The sequence below is a fragment of the Lipotes vexillifer genome, unplaced genomic scaffold, assembly GCF_000442215.2.
Source record: "Lipotes vexillifer unplaced genomic scaffold, Lipotes_vexillifer_v1.1 scaffold591, whole genome shotgun sequence".
NCBI lineage: Eukaryota > Metazoa > Chordata > Mammalia > Artiodactyla > Lipotidae > Lipotes > Lipotes vexillifer.
Window position 1 is genome coordinate 1,272,108 of NW_006791954.1, and position 22,238 is coordinate 1,294,345.

Genomic DNA, 22,238 nt, shown 5'->3' on the forward strand with positions numbered 1-22,238 from the left:
CGTCTGGTAACTTGTTTTCATTAGGCTCCCAGGAACCTGGGCCCGTGCTGGGCACACAGATGGGGAGGGAATCGAGGATGCCAGTGTTGCCCTGAGCCTCTCAAATGTGCTCTTTTGCAGCTGGTTGGGATAGGGAGGGACAATTCTGGTCCTCACCGCTGGGGAGAAGCACTTGGAGTAGTTGGGGCTATAATCCATGTGTAAAAGTCATAAGAGAGTAAAGAGCAGGTTGGCCTTATTGGCTCATCAGGGAAGGTTTCCTGGAGGATGTGGACTGGGAAAGAGGCAGTGCAGGTGGAGAAGCCTGAAAGAATAAAAGGGGCTGGCAGTGTCCAGGAGGTTGATGAGCAGATGAGAGAAGACTTCAAAGAGCCAGCACCTCTGTCTGGGAAATGGTGTGTCTGTCTCCCCAGAGCCAGCCTGAGAAGCTGCTCTGTGTCACTGGGTTTCTTTCCCTGCAGACCCCCCTGTCCTGGCAAGAGCTTGAAGGTGAGCGGGCCAGCTCGTGTACACACAAGCGCTCAGCGTCCTGGGGCAGCACAGATCACCGAAAAGAGGTAACTGCCCCCTTTGACTCCCTGGCCCGGGAAGCTGCCTCTCGTCTACCCCCAGCACCATGGACACATCCGCTCCAAAGTGGACCCACATTTCCAGTCTCACCTGCCTCAATGTAGCCTTTTCCTAATGAGATGGCGCCTTCGTAGCTGCCTCCCAGCCTCCTGGTTGCCTGGCTTCATGAGCCCAGACCCTCCTGCAGGCAGGGGCTTGGCGCTCCAGCAACCTAGCTCAGGGTGGGGGTGGCCATTGTTCTCACTTCACTTTGAGGTTGGGTCCAGAGACTGGAGAAAGAGAGTGAGTTTCTGGGAGTTGGAAGCCCCCAACCTCATTTACTACTTAGCTACTCATCCAGCCTTATTTTTAAAAGAAGAGATAAATAATGATGTGTCCTCAAACACTTCTTCCTGGCCCTCCCTCCCTCTCATGAGGGCCACAGGGGTTGAGGGTGAGAAGAGAAAGCCATAGACTGGATTCCAGGGCTCCCAACCCAGCTCCGCCTGGCATGCTGTGGGGAGCCCCCAGGAGGGCCAACTCACCAGGGGTCACCCTTTACAGGGCAGTAGCTTCTGCCCTCTTGGTTGTAAGAACAGAGAGAGAATATGAAGTATTTAAGGCTAGTGGGAAATACAAAGTATTTACAATTTGTAATTATCAGAGTATTTACACTAAGGACCAGTAGGTCCAGAATTACAAATGTGACTGGGACAATATTTAAAATTGTTGATGATACTCCATAATTGTTACAGGATGTGAAGTTGGGACAGAAGCTGATATTCCTTCTGGAGAGGCTGTTCCTTGCTCAGTGCAGTCTACTTTAAAATGAGGGGAAATCCTTCCATCCTTCTTGGTCCCAGGGCCTTTGAGATAGCTGTGAATGTATTTTGAGGAGTGAATTCAAAAACATCATTTTCCATTTCTATTAATAGAGTAATATTCCATGCCTTTGGAATCTGTGAAAGACAAAAATGGTTTCAGTGTTGTATATTTTTAATTTTTCGGAACGTGAGCCATCTGTGGAATACATGGTAATTCAAAAAATCCAATAATCTGGTTACTGTGGTGTCCAGCTTGCCTGATGAGCCTATCATCACAGTTTTGAACAGCACTGAGGTATTTTGAGATGGAAGATTAACTTCCATCTTCCTTTTACATATTTTCATGGGCTTCTGGCAAGAGCCACGCCTGGGAGGGAGGACCCAGTGCACTTTTGCTTTGCTTCACCTGCCTGTCCTCTCCCCCTCTCCCTGCCTCCAGATTACCAAGTTGAAGCAACAGCTGCAGAGGACAAAGCTTAGCCGCAGTGGGAAAGAGAAGGAGCGGGGCTCCCCCCTCCAAGGGGACCATGCTGTGCGGGGAGCACTGAGGGTACGTCTCTTCCCCAGCCTTCACCCCTCTGTCATCCTCTGTGGCGGGCCCCGTGGGGTGGGCGGGTCCTGTGAGCCGTCCTGCACTGCAGGGCCTGTGGCCACGTGGGTGCCAGGTGAAGTTTTGGTGCAACTTTGGAAAGGGTTTCTCGCTGTGCTGCATGTCTCTGTCCTCCATCCCCACCCCCCGCACAATTGAGGCCATGATGCAGACTCTAAAAGTACACTCTGGACCCCTCAAAGGTCTGCCTTCTGGAGAAAACCCCACTGAATGGACCTATTGCAATTGGTAACTGTCCCTGAATTCTCCTTTACTCACTTGGTTCTGCTGTGTAGGCATGACTGTTACCCCCTGGTCAGAACTGATAACTGCACGGGGCTTGGTGGGGTTCAGTGATGGCTTCATTTAACTCCTCCTCAGGCATCCCCTCCCAGCTTCCCCTCAGGGTCTGCTGTCCTGCGACTGAGCCCCTGCCTGCACCGGAGCCTGGAAGGGCTCAACCAAGAGCTGGAGGAGGTGTTTGTGAAAGAGCAGGGTGAGGAGGAGCTGCTGCGGGTGAGTGGGGGCCGCACCCGGATGCACAGATAGGCAGCGTCTTGCTGAGTCTGGACACAGGGAGTTGGGACTCGTGCTGTCTGGGGGCTCACAGGCTGTGCACATGTCAACAGAGAAACATGCCCAAACCACCCCATGGGAGGAACACAACTTGAGTTTATTAGACTCAGATGGACTTGACCACAAGAACAGCAGAGCCGGGTGGGTGAAGTTGGGGAAGACGTTGGGGCATTGAATGGAAAGAGAAGGAGCCAGGGGTCAGCAGGGAGGAAGGCACCTGGCTGGGAGGAAGGCACTAGGTATCACTCTTCAGCCAAAGCGCCAGCTCAGTGTTCCTGGCATACTCATCACTGTCACTGTCAGCGTCACCCTAGCTGTGCCTCAGTTCAAGTGGCCCCAGTGCTAGAGTTATGCTTCCCTTCCCTCCATCTCTACCTGGTGACATGCGTTCATCCTTCATGCCCAGTTGCCTTTGTGCAGCCTTCTCCCCCGCTCCACTCCCAGGCAGAATTATTTGCTCCCTTTTCTGCAGTCTCAGGCACATTTTTATACTGACACAGGACAATTGGGGAATGCCAGTTGGGCAATATTAATATAATTCTAATGGGCACACTCTTCAGTTTATGATTTACTTGCTGGTTGATTTTTAATGTGCATATATGTAGGATTTTACATGTGCACACAGACTGGTGATCTGTGGACACAAGTACCATTGAATGTTAAAAAAAATGAGGGGGGTGTATTTAATACATGGAAGTAATCTGCACATTTGTCCTGCAGCGGCCTATAGCTGTTACAGTGTCCTGGTGGTTTGCCCCCTCTTGTGCCCCCATGTGTTATTCACCTTTGTGTTCCCTGAGCCTGACACACAGGAGGCCCCTGCCCTCGTGAGGCTTACAGCCTTGTGGGGGCAATACCTTGATGAAACCATAAAATAAATATGTAGTCATAAAGTTCTATCTATGAGGGGAAAGAATGAAGCACTCTAGGAGAAGCAGGAGGAGGTGTCTCTTAGATTGGGGGCTGTTGGGAAAGTCAGTGACATGAGGAAATGGTGTCCTGTCACTGTGTGTTGTGAGTCAAGGACAAGGACAATGGCAAGGGGATGACCCTAAGGGTTATCGCAGCCCTGCCAGCCTGCAGAGACAGGCCTGACCCCCACTCTTCCTCGGCAGATCCTTGAAATCCCTGACGGGCACCGTGCCCCAGCTCCCCCCCAGAGCGGCAGCTGTGATCATCCCCTCCTCCTCCTGGAGCCTGGAAACCTTGCCAGCTCTCCCTCCATGCCCCTGGCATCCCCCCAGCCTTCTGGCCAGACTAGCCGTGAGGAACACCAGGGTGCAGCCGAGGAGCTGACGTCCATCCCCAGTGACAAAGGTGAGCTGGGGAGGCCCAGGCTGCGGGGCCCACGTGGGGTATGGGGTCATCTCCATGCCCTTTTCCAACTCTCATCAATTTCTGGCCACGCATTTTTTACTTACTAACCAACTAGAATATCTTTGGGAGTCATCTATATTCCATACGTTATAGTGGTCCTTGATATAGATTCTAATTTATAATTTATATGAAGTTTCTGCACTTACAATTTTATTTAATCCTCACTGTAATCCAAAGAAGCAATCCCTCCCATCCCCATTTTTTGGCTGAGGTTCAGCATGCCGTTGTGGAGAGCCCATGAGCCCGTTCAGGTGTCCACTGGACCCATTACCAGCAATACATCTCAAGGTGGGTGTGAACGCTGTAAATAAAAGAATGTGGTCTTTTGCCCAGAGGCACACAGTTTGACCCAAATAGAAACCCAAGCTTTCTGACTCCAAATCTCTACTTTCTATTCTGCCGTGGCTGCGTCACTGAGAGGACAAGATAAGAGTCCCTCCTCCCCGTCATAATGATCCTGACATTCTAAAGCACTGTTGCCTGCACCACCTAACTTGATCCTCACAGCAACCCCATGAGGTAGGCTGGTCAAAGGCATGATATAACAATACCGAGGTAAACAGAGCATAGAAAATAAAGAATAAATGTGAGATAAATACAGATAAAGTCAATATTTGCAACCTCGGCAAAGTACATTTGCTGTGCGGAAAGTGAGAGGAATCTTATCCCACGAGTCGGGTTGAGTAAAGATTGCTTGTCTGAGTCAGTACAAGAGCTCTTCCTGGAAGAAGGGATAGATATTCACGATCATGGAAAGGAAGAAGCTGTGGTATGTTGGCAGGCAGGGCGGTGCAGTCTTGGAAGAAGGCAGAGATAGAGATGTTAGGATTCTTTCAAGTCTGAGACTTGGAGTTCCAGTCACAGTCTACCTCCGGGGAATATGGAATTGGTATCAGACCCAACTTTTCCCTCAGTTCAACTGTAATTTTTTATCCTGTATAACAAGGTCTGTATTTTTTTTTCCCCTTACAATTCTAGTTTTATTTTCTCTTTTTTTTAAAATTTATTTTATTTATCATCATTATTTTATTGGGCCTCTTTTTATGGTAATTTTTTTTATTGGAGTATAATTGCTTTACAATGTGTTAGTTTCTGCTGTACAGCAAAGTGAATCAGCTACACATATACAAGGTTTGTATTCTTGTAAGGCTTCCTCAAAGATGTTTTAAGGTAGAGTGTAGACAAACAACCTGGATTAACATAACCACTGCCACCCACCGTACCATATCTCCCAGTCCTGCCCATTTACACCAAGGTCTGAGTCCGGGAAAGCGGAGACCTTCCTTTAGCACCATGGGACTCAGCCTTACTCTGTTTGCAGCTTCCCCTCCAGGCCACCCAGCCTTCCTTGAAGAGGGCAGCCCATCTCCAGTCCTTGCCTTTGCCGCCTCCCCTCGGCCCAATCACAGCTACGTCTTCAAACGGGAACCCCCGGAAGGCTGTGAGAGAGTACGGGTGTTTGAAGAGGCCACGTGAGTACCTCAGCCTGTCGGTGGGGGTCAGGATGTGCGAGGGAGGGACAGGGATGTGGGCTGAGCCCTGTGGCATCCCACCTGATAGGCCTCCTCTCTTTAGTCTGACTCCCTCTTGTCCTGGAGACATTGTCAGCTGTAGATGATCAGTATTGCAGTCTTTCCATGACCAAACTTGTTGACATTACCTCCTCTGAGCACCTAAGTCTTTGCTTATCATGATCTCCATAGAAACCTGCTGTCTGCCCACATGCCAGCCACAAGCGCAGCAGGAGCTGGAAAGGAAAGAGATCTGAAACCTAAATCCTTTGTTTCTTCTATTTTTTTCCATCCCCGAGGAAGGTGTGAGAATTTGCTAGACCATAATCAGAGAGAGAACATACTAGTAATTCTCTTCAGGCAGAGCTTAGAAGCGCCTCATGCCCACCGGTGTGGCAGGGGGAGCCTAAAAAGCTTTCTGATTGCTTCTGAGTCAAATCTTCATCCTGCAGTTGCAGTGGTTCAAGTGTCATGAACTCTCAGACAGAAATTTCCAGTCCTTGCAAGTAAGGACTATGGAATATTCCCAAACCAGACTGGACAATTCAGAAGTCATTCTTAAGTTGATTTCTTTAGTACAGTTCCCTCCCGTTAGCAGAGAGAATCAAGAGCCAAAACTTTCCAAATGTCCCACGGTCCCGCTTAGGAGGAGCTAAGAAGAGAGTTCATCATATTCCCACTGCCACTGTAATATTCATCGGGGCCGACTCACATTGGAAGCTGTGGATTCGATGGCAGTGAGGAAGTTTAGTTATGGTGTGTGAGTGGAGATTAGCTAGGACAGGTGTGGGACCTTGATGGCTCCATCTGTATCTCAGATAAGGGAAAGGACAACCCATGGTAGTAGCAGGAGGTACATATATAACCCAGAGTGGGAATTATGGAGAAAACCAGGGGCACTGAGGGTTTGCTCCCATCATCACTGTTGCCTGGCATCTCTCCAAGAGCCCTCGATCCTCTGGGGTCGTGTGGGGGGAAGAGGCCAGATCTCGTAGCTTAAGCAGACTCTGGGCTCTTGTATCCTCCCCCAGTCCACAGTATAGTTGAGTAATTACAACCTGGAATTGCTTGTGGCAATTAGGCTGTTGCTTGTCTTTATTCTTTTGTAGGCTCATAAGGCCAGAAGAGGTTTAAAGTCATCTCATCCAGCTTCCTGCCCCTATGTTAACCCTTTGAGAGAGGTTGTGATCCATCAGTTACTTTCTTAGATATCCGGGGATAGAAATTCTCAGCTCATTGGTGTCTCTTCATTGTATGAACTTTCCTACTGGGAAGTTCTTATGTTTAGTGGTTCCTCTGCCACATTTTCCTCTTCCTGGCTGCCCATCGTGTAAGATTCCCAGGGAGGGAATCAAGCCATTCAGGGTCACGCTGGTTGCCCTCACGTCCTTCAAGTGTTACTTGGTCTCCCCTGGGTCACCCTCCTCGTGCATGCATGCACACACTGAGAGCATTCCCTCTCCTGCCCATCCCCCACCTCTTCCTAAAGTGGGATTCTTTTAAGCCCTTCTCAGTCAGGGGGCACCTTGCTGCTGCGGAGCCCTCTGGGGCCCCAGGCTTCCAAACACACCCTGCACACGGGCCTTCGCTTCCCTCTACCTCTCCTCCCATCGCTCACGCTGGGCCAACATCCGCCCTCCTCTGCGTGCCTCGCTCTTCTTCCTGGGTTTGGAATGATTAGAATTGTACAATTAAAATAGTAATCAATTCGTCAAGCTGTACACTAAGTGCATTCTTCTGTATGTATACATTACACTTCAAGAAAAAGTTAGGCCATGGGAAGCATTGGTGCAGAGCTTGACTGTCTTCCCACACTTTTGTCTTCTTGCCCGGAATCCTCATAACCAGCAGCTTCTCAGGGCTCTTCACCCTTGAAGCATGGCCAGACATTCTTCTTCCTTTTTTATCATAAGGATTCCTTACTCTAGAGCTCTCTGACCTGACCTCTTGTAATCCTTTCACTTCCCCTACATGATCAGAAGGGTAGGGATTCTTTCCATGTTAGAGGTGAGGCAGGTTAGGCCAGGAGCACATGGTGAATTAGAACCTAGATCTCCTGATAAGGTCTAGCTGCTGTCCTTTCCTCCCAGCAAGGGTTTTGAAAATCACACCTTTCAAATCTGCTCAAGAATTAGATTCTTGAGGTCAGTAGATGTCAATGGGGGATACTTTTCCCCCCAGGGGACATCTGGCAATGGTTGTCACAATTTGGGGTGGGATGCTACTGGCGTATGGTGGCCCAGGGATGCTGTTAAACATCCTATGATGCACACGATAGTCCCCACAACCAAGCATTATCCAGCCCCAAATGCCAGTAGTGCTGAGGATGAGAAACCCTGCTTTAGGCTATAAAAAGTCTAAGTCACTCTGCTTGGATCTCTGCTTTCAGGCAAGTGGTCTGCCCCTAAAACACTGTTCAGTGATGAAATCTCTCAAATTAAAAGATCTCTCGGTCTCCTCTTCTAGAATCACACTGTCAGGAAGTTCTCCTTTCCGTCTAGCTTTAATCCCTCCTGTTTTTAGCTAAAGTAGATTTCCTGTTGTTTAGCCATATTTCTAAAACATGGAGAGCTGAGGGGCCTACTGAGCACTGGTTGTTGGTCAGTAGCCTGTCGTTTTTTTTGGTCAAGTTACCAACATGTTTGAACAGAGACCTAGCTCCCTTGCTCCCCTGATGCTGTGACACCTCTCGTCCCTTCTCACTGGCTGTTTGTGTACATGCACACATGTATGTCTGTGTTTCTCTCTCCATCCTCCAGGTCCCCAGGTCCTGACCTGGCCTTCCTGACTTCCTGTCCTGACAAGAACAAAGTCCATTTCAACCCAACCGGCTCGGCTTTCTGCCCCGTCAACTTGATGAAGCCCCTCTTCCCCAGCATGGGCTTCATCTTCCGTAACTGCCCCTCAAGCCCGGGGTCCCCCCTTCCCCCGGCCAGCCCCAGGCCACCGCCTCGGAAGGATCCAGAGGCCCCCAAGGCCTCCTCGCTGCCATTCGAGCCTTGGCAGCGCCCCCCACCGTCAGAAGAGCCCGTGCTTTTCCAGAGCTCCCTGGTGGTCTGAGGGCCCCACCCCCACTTCACCATGGAGACCAGTGCCTTGGTGGCAGGCCCCTCCCGAGCTCCCCTGAGACGGGGGATGAAGGAGCCCTTCCCTCCTGGCCTTTGAGCACTTTCATTTATTGTGTCAAAGCCCTGGGTCCTCTTTCCGATGGACCCCTGCCCTTCGAATGTGAGGGGACCTGCCTTCTCCACTAGCAGCTGGGCAGCTCACAAGTCACACCCGTGTTCTTGTCGCCTCTCTCACTTGGTGGAAAACTCACCCAGAAGGTCTTGGGTCCCCCACCCCTGGGTGTGAGTCCGAAGGACTGTGTATGGGGCCCTTGTCTTATCATGGAGCAAGCTGGCCATGATTAGAGGAGAGGGGACACCACAGATTTCCTTACCTCTCCTCCCCAGACACAGACGAGGAGACCCAAATAGATACCCGATTCTCTCAGTCCCATCCCCCTACCTCCCTCTCATTGGAGGAGCTGACCAAAGCAGCCCGAAAGGGCCATAACACTTGACCAGTCCAGCTGCTGGCAGAGGGGGAACGAAGTGTTTTCCTAAGTGGCATTTTCATCTCGCTTTCACCCTAAGATTGTCTTAAGCAGCAGCCCAGCCTGCCCAGCCCCAGGTGGGTAGTAGGGGAGAGGGAGAGCTGGCATTCCTCCGGGTGGCAAGTGGTGACTCTCCACCCTCCACCTGCCCCAGGACTGGGTTGGATTAGAAAAATGCCTATTTTTCTTGTATCGATGTAGAAACTCTATTTTCTCCCAAAGACACTATTTTTGCAGCTGTTTGAAGTTTGTATATTTTCCATACTGCAGAGCTTACACAAAATCGAAGAAGAATGTTAATGTTCAAGTTTTATTATCCTGTGTTTAGAAGTTGTGTTTTTTTGTTTGTTTGTTGCAGATCTTGGTGTTAATAGACCAAATAAATAAGTATTCCCAGCAGCTTGAGGTTCTGTTAAATATTTTTTGGTGGAGGGAGCGGGATGGAGATTGAGGGTATCATATTAATCACTTCATCCTTGTCTTTAAGAGGAGCCTTTACTTAACACATAATGTTGGGGGGATGGATCTAGAGTCTGTGTCCTCAGGACAGCAGGCTTGCATTCTCTACTTGGACATAGAAACGGTGGGGCCAGGGAGAGTCTGTCCAGAATGAAGAGTGTGGTGGAGGTGGGGTGAAGGAGTCAGTGGGGAAGTCATCCTTTCTTGTCTGGAAAAACACCCTAAGGGAGAGTGGATTTTAGCAGGGACATAAGGGTAACCAAGGGGAGACAGTTTGACATTGTGGGTGCTCCTTGCATCAGCAAGGAAAACAAGATGAGGGAATGGCATTCAGATTGCATCTCTGGGCACAGTTTTAGGGGAGCTTTAGCTCCTTGTGAGTATTCTTTTCACATCAGTGAGAACCCACAACACAGAGGGTAGAAGAAACTGTCCCTCAGCCTTATAGTGCCCCCCACCCCCCGTAAGAGCTCTTAGGCTTTTGGGGAAAATGAGAATAACCATCCGAACATTCTGATAGTGCTTTGCAATTTACAAGGCATTTTCACAAAAGACACATTATCCCCACTGTATGGGTTAAAAGTTGACTACCCCAAGGGCAGTCATAATAACTACAATTATATCTATCTATCTCATAAAACCTCAAAACAAACTCTTAAGCCAGGCTATCCCAACTACCATGTATTGGCTAGGTAAGCATCAGATACACTGTAAAATGCTTTACATAAAATGTCATTGAAATATCACAAACCATCTGATGTGATAAATCCCACTGTACTAATGAGGGAAGGACAAAAAAAAATTGATAAACCTTGCCCCCAAAACACAGGTACAAAGCGGGGAAGCTAGGACTGGGAACCAGATCTTTTGAATCCAATGCCTGCGCTTCTAACCACAGTACTCTACCGCTTGTTATTATATTTCCATTAATTTCTGATGAGGAAACTTGACTCAGAGGTCAAGTGAATTGTTTGAAGTCCCAGCTGGTAAAGAGGCAGAGCTGGGACTGGAACCCCAGCTCCCTGCCCTGGAATCGTCGGCTAATACAGTAAAGTAAACCACTGGGCAAGAGAGCAAATGTGTGGGGGTCCCCCTCCCCGACTTATATAAAGGACACAGGGGGTTGCAGACAGACCCTGTCTTCTACTTCTTACCCCTCCCCTGAAAGATGTTTGGCCTACCCCCAAAGTCTTAGTGAGTCAGGCCCGGAGGGATGGGTGTGGTGCTGCCCCGAGTTTCCTTCCTTTGCGTGAGGCTGTGCCAAAGGAGCAGGCTGCTAGAAGGGGAGCAGAAGAAGCCTCTACCCAAAGAGCAACCCAGAGTCCAGTGATTACGGTGGGGCTTGAGGCTGGTAGTGGCAAGCCTTGGGGTCAGTCCGGCCCTAGTTCTTGGTGTCAGCAGGTGGAGGTCCAACACTGGGATGAGGGAGGGGCTCCAACAAGGAGCTCATCAATGTAGGAGGGTTTGCTGCCTTGTTGGTGAGTTGTAAGATCCTGAAGAAAATCCACTTCGCAAAGCTTCCATTTCCACCTTGAGGACGTGAGGAAATAAGATTAGAGTTGAGAAAGAGTAATGACTAATAAATACCTTAAACTTGCACAGCACACTTTACAGTTTATAAAACCGTTTCACCAGCCTCAGCTCATTTGATCCTCAGAATAGTCAAGAGGCGACAAGGTGACTATTATTAGTAATAATATAGACTAGGAAAACTGTAGCTCGGAATTTAGGTGACATGCGTAGGTTACCCTGCCTTTAAGTGACAGCTGAAACAAAAGCTCTGCCGCCCTTGGGAGCCTAGTGATGTGCCCTAGGAGGAGGACGGCTCCCCAAAAGCCAGGCCTTGAGCAACGCTCTTCTTGTAGAGGGGTTAGAGTCAGGGACGCTGGGTAGCCGCTAGGGGGCGCTAAGGCTGCATTGAGATTTCCGGGCGTTAGGACCCAGCAGAAGCCTGACAGCCGACCGGGAAAAAGACTTTCGGATTTGCCGGGCCGGCTCACTCCTCCTTCCCGCCCACCTGTCTGCCTTTGCACAGCGCAGCCAATTGGTCACCTCCACATCTTTATACGTCATCATTCCACGTCCACCTATCTCCTAGGCCATCCCGTCGAGCTCCGGGTCTCAGTTGTCCTCGGAGTTGCCTGGTCGGAAAGTGTCGAGGGTAAGGCGTCACCCTCGGGACGGCGGGCTCCCCTGGCCACTAGGGACGAGATCAAGGCCCCAGGGTGGGTGTCCTTTCCTTGGAAGCGGGTTCAGGGTTCTGAAGAGTTTCCCCTCGGCGGTCCTGAGCTGGCAGTTCTGGCGGTGACTGCTGAGGCCCTACTCAGCGGCGGTCACATGCAGCTCCTATGAGGCCCCTGTCGCCGGTCGGCGATGTCCGGCTGGACTTGTCGCCGCCGCCGCTGCAGGCTGTGAGCGGGTCTCCGGTCGGGTCGTCCGGGCGTCTCATGGCCGCTAGCAACTCCCTGGTGCCCGACCGGCTGCGCCTGCCGCTCTGCTTCCTCGGCGTCTTTGTCTGCTATTTCTACTATGGGATCCTGCAGGAAAAGATGTGAGCGGATCCCCCGGGTCGGAACGCAGACCTCCGCCCCCCTAACCAGTCCGCCTTGTCTCCCCAGCCTGTGGTCAGGTTCGCGGTCCTCCCGCCCCTGGCCCCAGTGTTCCCTTTTGCACCCCCATGCCGCCCCGCCCTCCCGGCATCCTGACCGCCTTTGCCGCTGAAACCTCCCTAGGTTTCCAAAACGCGAAAGTTGGTCTCTGGATTAGCGGGAGCTGGTTATTTTTCTTCCCTTGGTTGCTCTTTTTTCCTGTTGGTTCTAAGGAGCTAGGTTTTACAGGCTTAGGTTTCCATGACCTGTGCCGGCCCCTTTTGGGAACTCCCAGATGCTTGCAGGTAACGGATTCCTTTGCCCTCGGCCCTGCTGCTATAGCCCAAATCCCTTCTTCTGCCCGGGATACCTCGTTTCACCAACTAATTTTTCACGTTTCCTCTAGCTCCATCCTGTACGGATATTCTTTTTCCTTCGGCTACGGGATCAGCAGCCTGGAATGTCTAGTGTTTAGATCCCATAAAATCAGCTCCTGATGTCAGTGAGCCCGGTGATCCTTACCAAACTCTCTTGTCTAGAGAGGCAAGAAAATTTCAAAGGGTTCAGTGGCTCTGGATTAGTAGCTGGCACTGAGGGAAGTATACTAATTCCTCCCCTCTTTCTCATGCATTTCATTCTTAGAACAAGAGGAAAGTATGGGGAGGGAGCCAAGCAGGAGACGTTCACGTTTGCCTTAACTTTGGTCTTCATCCAATGCGTGATCAATGCTGTGTTTGCCAAGATCTGTGAGTACTTAGATAGTAATCTGTTGTGTGTCCCCTCCCCTTTGTATCCTAGGCATTAGGTCTAACTCTCAGCACCCTCAGCCCCTTTAGTGCTTGCAACAGCCTCTCCGTTCGATTGAGAAAACTAGTGGCTTTGGAAAAGGGTGAAACCCCATTTCCTTAGATTAAATCAACTTGTCAGTCAGAAATGTGCAGGGAATGGGTCTTCTGTGTTCCAGATCCCCATGAGAATACTTAAAGCTTTTTCCTTTGTCCTTTTGATTTTCCTTTATGTGTCAGCTTCAAGCATGTTTTGAGCATTCTCTCTTTGTTCCCTGGGGGCTAGCAGCAGGGCTAACTAGGCCCTTGAACTGAATGGACACCCCACCCCCACCCCTGCCCTCCATGAGGTCTTGTGTTAGGGTTAGGTGGGATTGGAGAGTTGGAGAATCTTCAGAGATTTCCCAGTCTGAGAGGACAGAAATAGTTTGTGCTTCTCATCTTATTTGACAGGCAAATTCCTTTCACGTGGCTTCGACTTTTGCTCAGTGGTCCATCCTAGGCCCACCACCTTTCTCTTATATGTTTCTTTTGTCTTCTCCCAGTGATCCAGTTTTTTGACACTGCCAGGGTGGATCGTACTCGGAGCTGGCTCTATTTTGCCTGTTCTGTCTCCTATCTGGGTGCCATGGTCTCCAGCAACTCAGCACTACAGTTTGTCAACTACCCAACTCAGGTGAAACCTTAGGGTGGAATGAGGGTTGGCTCAGAAGTTGCTTGAAAAGGATGAAAGATTCTTCCCTCTGGCCTGTGACTTAAATAAAAAGAGAGTGTGTTTGGGAAGTTAAGAGTGTGAAGAACCATAGATCTGAGGTTTAGTGGTGGTGGGCTGGCCGTGGTAGGGCTGCTTTCTGAGGCTGCAGTCTCTGGTGCAGGCCCCACACTTAACTCATCTTATCGTAGCACCTAGTACAGTCCCTGGCACATCAGAGACGCTCAGAAATTATTTTTGCTGAATTTAATTTCAGGTCCTTGGTAAATCGTGCAAGCCCATCCCAGGTAAGCAGAAGAAGATGGTCACCATCTTCCTTCCTCACTCTTCCTGCAGTGAGCTTGATCCTCCTGTGCTAGAGCTCTATTCCTCTGGGCTTTGTCATCTCACCATAGCTATCTCTCAGGTTCCCTCCATCCCTTCCCCCTGCCCATCCTTTATCACTTCCTGTGGTGTTGGGTGTTCATTAGCTGGTAATCCTCACTGTGAGCCAGAGACTGACCTAACCTGCTTCACATAGTCAATCATTTTGGTGTCCCATGTGTTTACATTGTCATTAGACACCCTAAATCCCATTTGATCATCAGTTTCCTTTTCCTCAACCTGTCACTCTTCCCTACTGCCCCTCCCCTGCCCTGTTCCTTCCTGGAACTTTCACCTTTGTTCTCTACCTCTTCCCTTCCTTATACTCTTTGCTCAACCTTGTTGCTCAGTCGTCTCTGTCTAGGTGCCAGCGTTGCACCCTCCTTTTGTCCTCTGTCGGCTTTCCTTCTCAGACATTCCTTTTTTCCCGTGAGTCTTTGGCTCCTAGAAGGAGAGTGTTGGGCTCATCAATGCCTATGGCTGCCTGAGTTTTCCACTCTGTTTCTTCCCTGTAGTCATGCTCCTTGGAGTGACCCTTTTGAAGAAGAAGTATCCAGTGGCCAAGTACCTGTGTGTGTTGCTAATTGTGGCTGGAGTGGCCCTTTTCATGTACAAACCGAAGAAAGTAGTCGGGATAGAAGAACACACAGTTGGCTATGGAGAGCTGCTCCTGGTATGCAGTCCTGTTGGGGAAGGAAGCCTTTTCCAGTAATCTTAACAAAGGAGTATCCCCACCTGTGCAGGCAGAAGGCCAGTTATATGTTTTGAGGGAGGTTGTGATGTTTCTTGCCCCACATTTCTGGTCTTTGTCTCTGGCTGCAAAGCCCTTGGCTCTGCTAAGGCCATGGTGGGGAGCCTAAAATATTTCACTGTGGGTCAGCTCTCCTTCTGGGGAAGGGATGACTCTGAGGCCTGTGTCTAAATGCTGGTGTGAGGTTCTAGAGACCTGAGAGCAAAGAGGAAAGGGGTAGTGTGTCTTCTCACTGTGGCTTTCCAAGGGACGTGGAAGCCAGGGTTAAAAATAATACTATAGGGCTTCCCTGGTGGCGCAGTGGTTGAGGATCCACCTGCCAATGCAGGAGACAAGGGTTCGAGCCCTAGTCTGGGAAGATCCCACATACTGCGGAGCAGCTAAGCCCGTGCACAAGCTACTGAGACTGCGCTCTAGAGTCCGTGAGCCACAACTACTGAAGCCCGTGTGCCTAGAGCCTGTGCTCCACAACAAGAGAAGCCACCGCAATGAGAAGCCCGCTTACCACAACAAAGAGTAGTCCCTGCTCACCGCAACTAGAGAAAGCCCGTGCACAGCAACGAAGACCCAATGCAGCCATAAACTAATTAATTAATTAATTTAAAAAATACTATAGTAGCTATTACTTACTAGGTGTTAGGCACTGTTCCAAGTGTTCTACATGTAAACTAGTTAATTTTTACAACAATAACCTCATAACTTAGATAGCATTATCTCCATTTTACAGGTGAGGAAACTGAGGCAAAGAACAGTTAAATCACTTGCCCATGGTCACGTGGCTGTTAATTGGCAGAATTAGTGGCTTACATTGCCCCGGATTCTAATCCAGGCAGTGTGACCACAGAATCCAGTCTCTGGAGCACTATACTGCAAGCCAGGAGGCTAACGTGCTGGGACTAGATTTCCTCTCTCCAGCTTTAGTGGAAGAATGAGCGTGGCTCACCATGAGCCGTTCTAGGCCCCTTCACACCAGACTTCACGGCATTGTGTTGGGAAGCGGTAGGCTTCCTGCCCTGCTCTGATCACATTACATCCATGCGGCTCAGATCGCCTGTGGTTCTGAGTGCCTGAGGGGAGGAGGGAGCTCACGTGGTCTCTCCCATCCTCTGCCTGTGGACAAATGGCAGCATTTTGTTCTGAGGACTCTGTCTTAAGGCAGCGGCTTTTCTGAGGGGTCTCAGAAAGGTGAGAGTTCTGTGTCCTGCGTTAGGGAGGGTCCTGGTGGCCTTCTCACTGCAGGCTGTACTCTTTCTTTCCCAGCTCTTGTCCCTCACCCTGGATGGACTGACCGGCGTTTCCCAGGACCACATGCGGGCTCACTACCAAACAGGCTCCAACCACATGATGCTGAACATCAACCTTTGGTCGACATTGCTGCTGGGAGCTGGTAAGGAGCAGTTCTGCTATTCTTTCTACGTATCAGCAGAGGGCAGACTGCCCTCATCCACATAATCTCTAGCTCTGGTGCCAGTTGCTAACTTTGCCCATCGGTTCTCAGATGCCTTTATGTCCAAGCCCCTGAGAAGCCTTGGAGAAACCTTCACCAGTTGGCTCTGCTTGCTACTTGTTACTGGCACAATCAGGGGTAGACCTGTGCCAGGTATCATGGGAGGACGCACAGTAGTAAAATGCTGGGGTGCCCTGGGAACTCGCCCTCTTCTGAGGGAGATGAGACATTGGTATGTGGTGAATACTGAACATTGTTCAAACATGGATGTATTTGCTTTTAAGTCAGTGCTTCCTAACTTTTTTCAAATCTGGGTGCACACAGGGAGTATTTTTCATACAACACACTAGGGTTAACAGAGGAGGCTACTGATGGCTGGAATCGACCAGTGCTTGGGGCTGCCTTGAGCTAGGGATGTGTGGATCAGTATCTTCACAGCATCTGAGGTTTGCTGCTTTCAATCACTTTGGCAGAAGTAACTCATTAACTTCCAAGTATTTCCCAGAAGAGTCTTTAGTTAGTTTCTCTTATCAGAAACATAGGAGATGCCTGATGGGACAATACAAACTCACTCCATATGTTTTTCCATGCCCTCCTTCAGAGTGCTTTAGCAGGCCTCTGCAGGGGTGTGAATATGGGCACACAAGATGCACCGTTCATCTTTTGACGTTTCTTCCTAGGAATCCTGTTCACTGGGGAGCTCTGGGAGTTCTTGAGCTTCGCCGAAAGATACCCTACCATCATCTATAACATCCTGCTCTTTGGCCTGACTAGTGCCCTGGGCCAGGTGAGTGCCTTGATGGAGGATGGCTTGGCTTCCCCAAAAGAGACTGGCCTGGCTGCAAGAAGAGGGGTGGCAAGATTAGCCGTGATGTCCTGTTACAGACTTTAGACCTCTTGGCAGATAGATAGCCAAGAGCCAGCCTGACCTGGTCTTTCCCTGTCTTTCTCTAGAGCTTCATCTTCATGACAGTGGTGTATTTTGGTCCCCTGACCTGCTCCATCATCACCACGACTCGGAAGTTCTTCACCATTTTGGCCTCTGTGATCCTCTTTGCCAACCCCATCAGCCCCATGCAGTGGGTGGGCACTGTGCTTGTGTTCTTGGGTAAGTTCCATCCAGAGTGGGCAGCTCTGGACCACACAAAGGGACAGTGACAGAGCTTTATTGTTTTTCCTTAATATTTACTTGTATATTTGTGAAATTTATTAGGTCACTTTAGAGGAAAATTTTTAAAAGAGAAAAGGAAGCATTACCTCTACTCTAGCTTTCCTAAGGAACATTTCATTTGAGTGATTTCTTTCCAGTGACTCTACTTTCCCCAGATACTGAGCAGGGTAAAATTATTATACTTATTCCCTACTCATTTATGCTGCTGTGGGTAAGCTTAGAGACCTAGCTTAGAAGTTTGATTCTTAAATTTCTTTCAGTCTTGCTGTATTATTATTATTTTTTTGGCCGCACCACACGCAGCATGCAGGATCTTAGTTCCCCAAGCAGGGATCGAGCCTGTGCCCCCTGCAGTGGAAGCGTGGAGTCTTAACCTCTGGACTGCCAGGGAAGTCCCTGCTGTATTTCATATATACATGTAATTACCAGTATCTTGGTGATTTTTTTTCATTTGATACTAATCTCTTTTCTCTGAGGAGCTTTTATAAAACCAATGTTTGAAAACTAGTTTTATTTAAAGCTCCAGTTTTGGAGAACCAAGGCTCACCCCCACCCCCCCACCCCCAAATCATTTGTAGGCTTCATTTCTCCCCATAAAGTTAAGCCCGTGTTCTCTCTCTCTTTAGGTCTTGGTCTCGATGCCAAGTTTGGGAAAGGAGCCAAGAAGACATCCCACTAAGAAGGGAGAGACTACCTCCACTCCAAGAATATTTTAAGTTATTTTCTCGAACAGTGACATCTTTTGGGAAAATGGACACAATAGAGATAAAGGACTAGGTCTCAGTCTGGCTATTTTTTGTTGCTGTTGTTATTTTTTTTTTAAGGAAGCAAAATCACATACTCTAAAAAAAGCATTTGGATTTTAACAAGACACAGTGGCTGTTTCTGTTTTTGATGGCCAGGAGCACAGCCTCGCACAAGTAAAGAAAGAAAGAGAGAGGGAAGAGGCAGAGCTTGGTGCTCATGGCCCAAGCTGCTCCCTCGTGGGTGTGGTTAACCTGGCTGGGTGGCCAGTTCCCCCAAGAGCTGTTGCGCTTGTGGCTTCTGTTCCCACAGGCCAAGGTCTAAATATCAGGGCAGGTAACTGTCTGTCAGAGCCAGAGGATGTAAAAATCACTTTCTCTCTTAAAGCTCTGGTGGGCAAATATTTCTTGAAAAACTACAGATATATTCTCTCCTTGAGAAACTTCTCTCAAGGTTGAGATAAAATGAGCCCAGAGCCTCAGAGTCTGCTGTGCGTTCACATTTCCCCAGTGCCTCCGCTTCAGCCAAAGCTCAACGCAGTCCAGAGCGGAGACCCAGTGTGTATGTCATGAACAGCTTTGGAAGGTCTGATTCCCTTTCTCCACCTCCACGTCTGTTCTTGGTCCTCTTGGTCCCCTCCTGGGAAGGCTGGATTAATCCTTCCTATTCCCCTGCCCCCTTCAGCTGCTAAAACACTGCAGTCCTCTGCCATCCTGGCTGTGCCCTGGTGTCCCCATGCCAGCTCCTGCCTGTTGAAAGGGATGCTGGTGGAAGGCATGGTGGCTGAGTCCTGGCATAGAGCCGCCGTTGTCGAATTTTCTGTGTGGCAGTGGGAGGGGAAGGCGGAGCATGGAGCAGAGCCACCTGCCCAGTGCTGCCTTCAGAGTTGGAAGTCGAAATCCTCCGTGGACCAAACTTTACACATGAAAGTGCATTTCCACCAGCTGCAACTTTCACTCCATCTGTTCAGCAGCCCCAGCCCCTTGGCTCTCCAGATGGGAGCCCAGCCTCCTTCCTGCGCGGCTGCCTTCCCACCCCCCGCCCAGCCTTTCAAGACCTGCCTCACTTGCACTCGTCTCACTCTCTAGGGGCCCGAGTTAACTGCAGCTCTGCCCCCAAAGGCCCCCTCTCATCTTGAGCTCCTCCTTGAGAGAGGTTTTGAATACAACTGGCTGAACTTCCTTCTTTTCTCCACCACTTTGTTTTCTCTCTTTCCCATCCTGAAAGTTGCATCAATTAGCTCCTTCCCTACTGGACTGATAGTTCTTCCAAACTGTCTTCTGTGGATTGGTTAGGTGGTGAGACCACGTTACCAGGGCCAGGGGCCTATAAGCAGTCCTCACCTGGGCCTGTTGTTTTTTTTTTAAGATTTTGGGGATAGGAGTTTATTAATTAATTTATTTATTTTTGCTGCTTTGGGTCTTCATTTCTGAGCAAGGGCTATCTCTAGTTGTGGCAAGTGGGGGCCACTCTTCATCACGGTGCGCCGGCCTCTCACTATTGCGGCCTCTCTTGTGGAGCACAGGCTCCAGATGCGCAGGCTCAGTAGTTGTGGCTCACGGGCCTAGTTGCTCCGCGGCATGTGGGATCCTCCCAGACCAGGGCTCAAACCCGTGTCCCCTGCATTAGCAGGCAGACTCTCAACCACTGCGCCACCAGGGAAGCCCCTGGGCCTGTTGTTTTAACCAGAGACATGTTCCCAGCTATCCGGCCAGTCCCCTCCACCTCTACCCCCTGCCATCCCCAACCAGGGGTCTCAGGCGTGCCCCATACCAGTCACCAAGAGCAAGAAGGATTTCTGACAGCTCAGCATGGCTCTCACCTGATACTAGAGCAAGCCTGTCCTAGGTGAGCCAGGAGCCCAGGTCTGGTATATTCATTCAGTCCTGTGTCTATTCATCTAACCCTTCCTTCGGTGTGACATGTCCTGTGAACATGCTGTGAGTTCAAAGTTGAGTAGGACCAGTACTTACCCTCTAGGGTGTTCACAGTCTAATAGGGAGACGGGTAGATAAATCATTGCATCTCAGAAATGCAGAGCTAACAACGAAGGAAGGTGTCTGGGCAAGGTGAGGCTTGAGCTGGAGAGAGCACGTAAAGATGAAAGGAAGTGGAAAGGCAGCCTTGGCTCTACCGCCAAGTGGGAAATGGGGTTTTAAACTGCCTGGCTTCTCCCTGTGCTCCTGCTTCAACTCAGTTCAAGTGAGAGCACAGGAGCAGGTGAGTGGCTCCACAGGGAGGCGTCATTTCAGCTCAATTGCAAGATATTTTAAAATGTTGTGTGAGCTGCCAGCTCGTTCGGGGTGGCGTACCTACAGGATCACAGGAACTGAGAGTGCCAAGTCAGACTCGGCGTTGGTAACACTCTGCTAGGTTATAATGGTACCGATAAACGTGAAATACCAGGCAAGTTCAAACAGAAGTACTGATTACTAACCCTGGGCAGCCTGATGTCTCAGGTTTCTAAGCATCAAAGGACTTTCATCTGCAGTTCATTCTCAGCTATGTGTATAAGGGAGGGCACCAGGACACACATTTCCCCAAGCACTGTGCTTTTCTTTTGGGGTGTACTGTACTTAATGTCTGTTTTGGTCAAACTATCTGGCTTACTTCCTTAGGTGTTTGTGCTCAGGTTCATGGTAGAGTGGTTTTTCCATTTCCTGTACACCTCTTAGCCTAGGGCAAGGGGAGCGATGCACAAATGTGATTTGGAGTAAAACCATAGGGAAGGCTATTCTGCAATTAATCATTATAAGGAAGAAATATTATATGTTGTTGTTCAAAGGACTTAAAGGGGCAGGAATTAAACATTCACTCTGTATAATCTCTAAAGTGAGTTCTTTAGGATTGGGTGATGTGTTTTCTCACAGCCCTGTAACACCCCTGTGAAGAGGACTGAGCAGGCATCTGCACCTTTTATAAATGGAAAAACAAGTTAGGGAAGGGGGCAACTTGCAGTAGGTCCCATGGTGTGTCCCAGAGAGATTAACTAGAACCCAAGTTTCCCCGAGTTCTAGTTGCATCTTGGACTTATGCCCTTGGAGGGGGAGAAGCCAACCTCCTCAGGAAGCCCATTGCCTCTGCCGTCTGGTCCCACTTGTCGGTGGAACAGTTTGCACACTTTCTGAGCGGTGCCGGTCACTCTCCCCAGATGTCCTGGCAGAGAAAGTGTCCTGGGTCTCTGCGGGATCATTCAGCCCTTCCCACTGGAAACACACCAGCTGTCTTTAGGAACAGCAATCTCATATTTATTGAGCTCCTTCTTTCCCAAAGCTCTTTTAGTTCGTGGCATTTTATCCTTACAACACTCCTGGGGAGAGCTTAGGCCAAAAACAAGTCTCCCCATATTCGGAATAGGGAGCCCAAAGTCCACCAAAGTGCATCGGCTGAAGGTCACACGACTCCGTGGCAGGGCAGGGCCCAGAGTGAGCCTCCACTTAGCACATGTCAGAGGTCAGCAAGCGAAGCCTAAGGCACTGGTTTCCAGCTGTTTGGATTTCCTGATCCAGTAGAATTTTCAAATAATTTGGGGGGCTGATATAAGTATGCTGGCTTTTTATATTTTCAAATAAGGACTTGAAAAAATCTAGTATCGTTATGGCTTACAAAAGGACACTTTAAGTCCAAAAATTTTAGGAAAGGCTATCCACCTCAGAATAAAGAATCCTTCCAAAGAAATGATAGTTGGAAATCATACCACTATATAGGTAATAAGAAAAATTGATTAATTGCAGAAAATGTTCAACATAAAATGTCCTCCTATGGTAATACATTGTAGGCATATCACTATGATTGCTGGCTTGAAACACCTTGGTCAATTTGGGGCTTGTATTCCATGATTCAGTCTACTGAAGCTGAATGTTGCCTAAGCATGCTGACAAAGATGGAAGCAGCATGCGACGAGGTTTTACATCATTTAGAACATTCTGAGAGAGTCTAAAACAACATCTGCCTGACCTTCTGCCTTCCCTCTGCAGGGTCAAGAGGAGAGCAGGCTGTGAGGCCAGAAGGCTTTCCTCTAAGGGCTGCGGGAGGGAGACAAGACCCGGCACCTCTGCTCCAAGTTCTGCTCCCAGGATGTTCAGGCCGAGGCTTTCATCACCCAGCTCAGAGCACCCAGAATTTATCCTGGAAGAACTTCTGCCTACTGGTGAAAGCTAATTTCTTTTCTTTTCTTTTTTTTTTTTTTTTTGG

The 22,238-nt window shown here is 49.4% G+C and overlaps 2 protein-coding genes across 3 annotated transcripts; both read left to right on the forward strand.

Moving 5' to 3' along the window:
• Positions 1-464: 464 nt before the first annotated feature.
• On the forward strand, positions 465-8,736 carry FAM117A (family with sequence similarity 117 member A). The gene is made up of 6 exons (XM_007465080.1): positions 465-557; positions 1,813-1,923; positions 2,344-2,478; positions 3,654-3,855; positions 5,237-5,387; positions 8,186-8,736. The coding sequence occupies exons 4-6, from the start codon at positions 3,762-3,764 to the stop codon at positions 8,484-8,486; spliced, it is 546 nt and encodes a 181-aa protein (XP_007465142.1). The 5' UTR covers positions 465-557; positions 1,813-1,923; positions 2,344-2,478; positions 3,654-3,761; the 3' UTR covers positions 8,487-8,736.
• Positions 8,737-11,817: 3,081 nt separating this feature from the next.
• On the forward strand, positions 11,818-18,171 carry SLC35B1 (solute carrier family 35 member B1). Of its 2 annotated transcripts, none has more exons than XM_007465081.1 (9): positions 11,818-12,034; positions 12,714-12,817; positions 13,402-13,532; positions 13,825-13,855; positions 14,447-14,604; positions 15,943-16,069; positions 16,810-16,916; positions 17,084-17,237; positions 17,927-18,171. In XM_007465081.1, the coding sequence occupies exons 1-9, from the start codon at positions 11,832-11,834 to the stop codon at positions 17,977-17,979; spliced, it is 1,068 nt and encodes a 355-aa protein (XP_007465143.1). In that variant the 5' UTR covers positions 11,818-11,831; the 3' UTR covers positions 17,980-18,171. The 2 variants fall into 2 exon arrangements, with proteins under 2 accessions (XP_007465143.1, XP_007465144.1); XM_007465082.1 differs by having other exon boundaries at positions 11,825-12,034; positions 13,427-13,532; positions 17,927-18,087.
• The last annotated feature ends 4,067 nt before the right edge of the window (positions 18,172-22,238 follow it).

Bases quoted from the DNA above. Each gene is read 5' to 3' on its own strand.
- FAM117A (XM_007465080.1), top strand. From the start codon at position 3,762: ATGCCCCTGGCATCCCCCCAGCCTTCTGGCCAGACTAGCCGTGAGGAA. The intron at 3,856-5,236 runs GTGAGCTGGGGA...CTCTGTTTGCAG, and splicing joins GTCCATCCCCAGTGACAAAG to CTTCCCCTCCAGGCCACCCA. The intron at 5,388-8,185 runs GTGAGTACCTCA...TCCATCCTCCAG, and splicing joins CGGGTGTTTGAAGAGGCCAC to GTCCCCAGGTCCTGACCTGG.
- SLC35B1 (XM_007465081.1), top strand. From the start codon at position 11,832: ATGAGGCCCCTGTCGCCGGTCGGCGATGTCCGGCTGGACTTGTCGCCG. The intron at 13,533-13,824 runs GTGAAACCTTAG...ATTTAATTTCAG, and splicing joins TTGTCAACTACCCAACTCAG to GTCCTTGGTAAATCGTGCAA. The intron at 17,238-17,926 runs GTAAGTTCCATC...CTCTCTCTTTAG, and splicing joins CACTGTGCTTGTGTTCTTGG to GTCTTGGTCTCGATGCCAAG.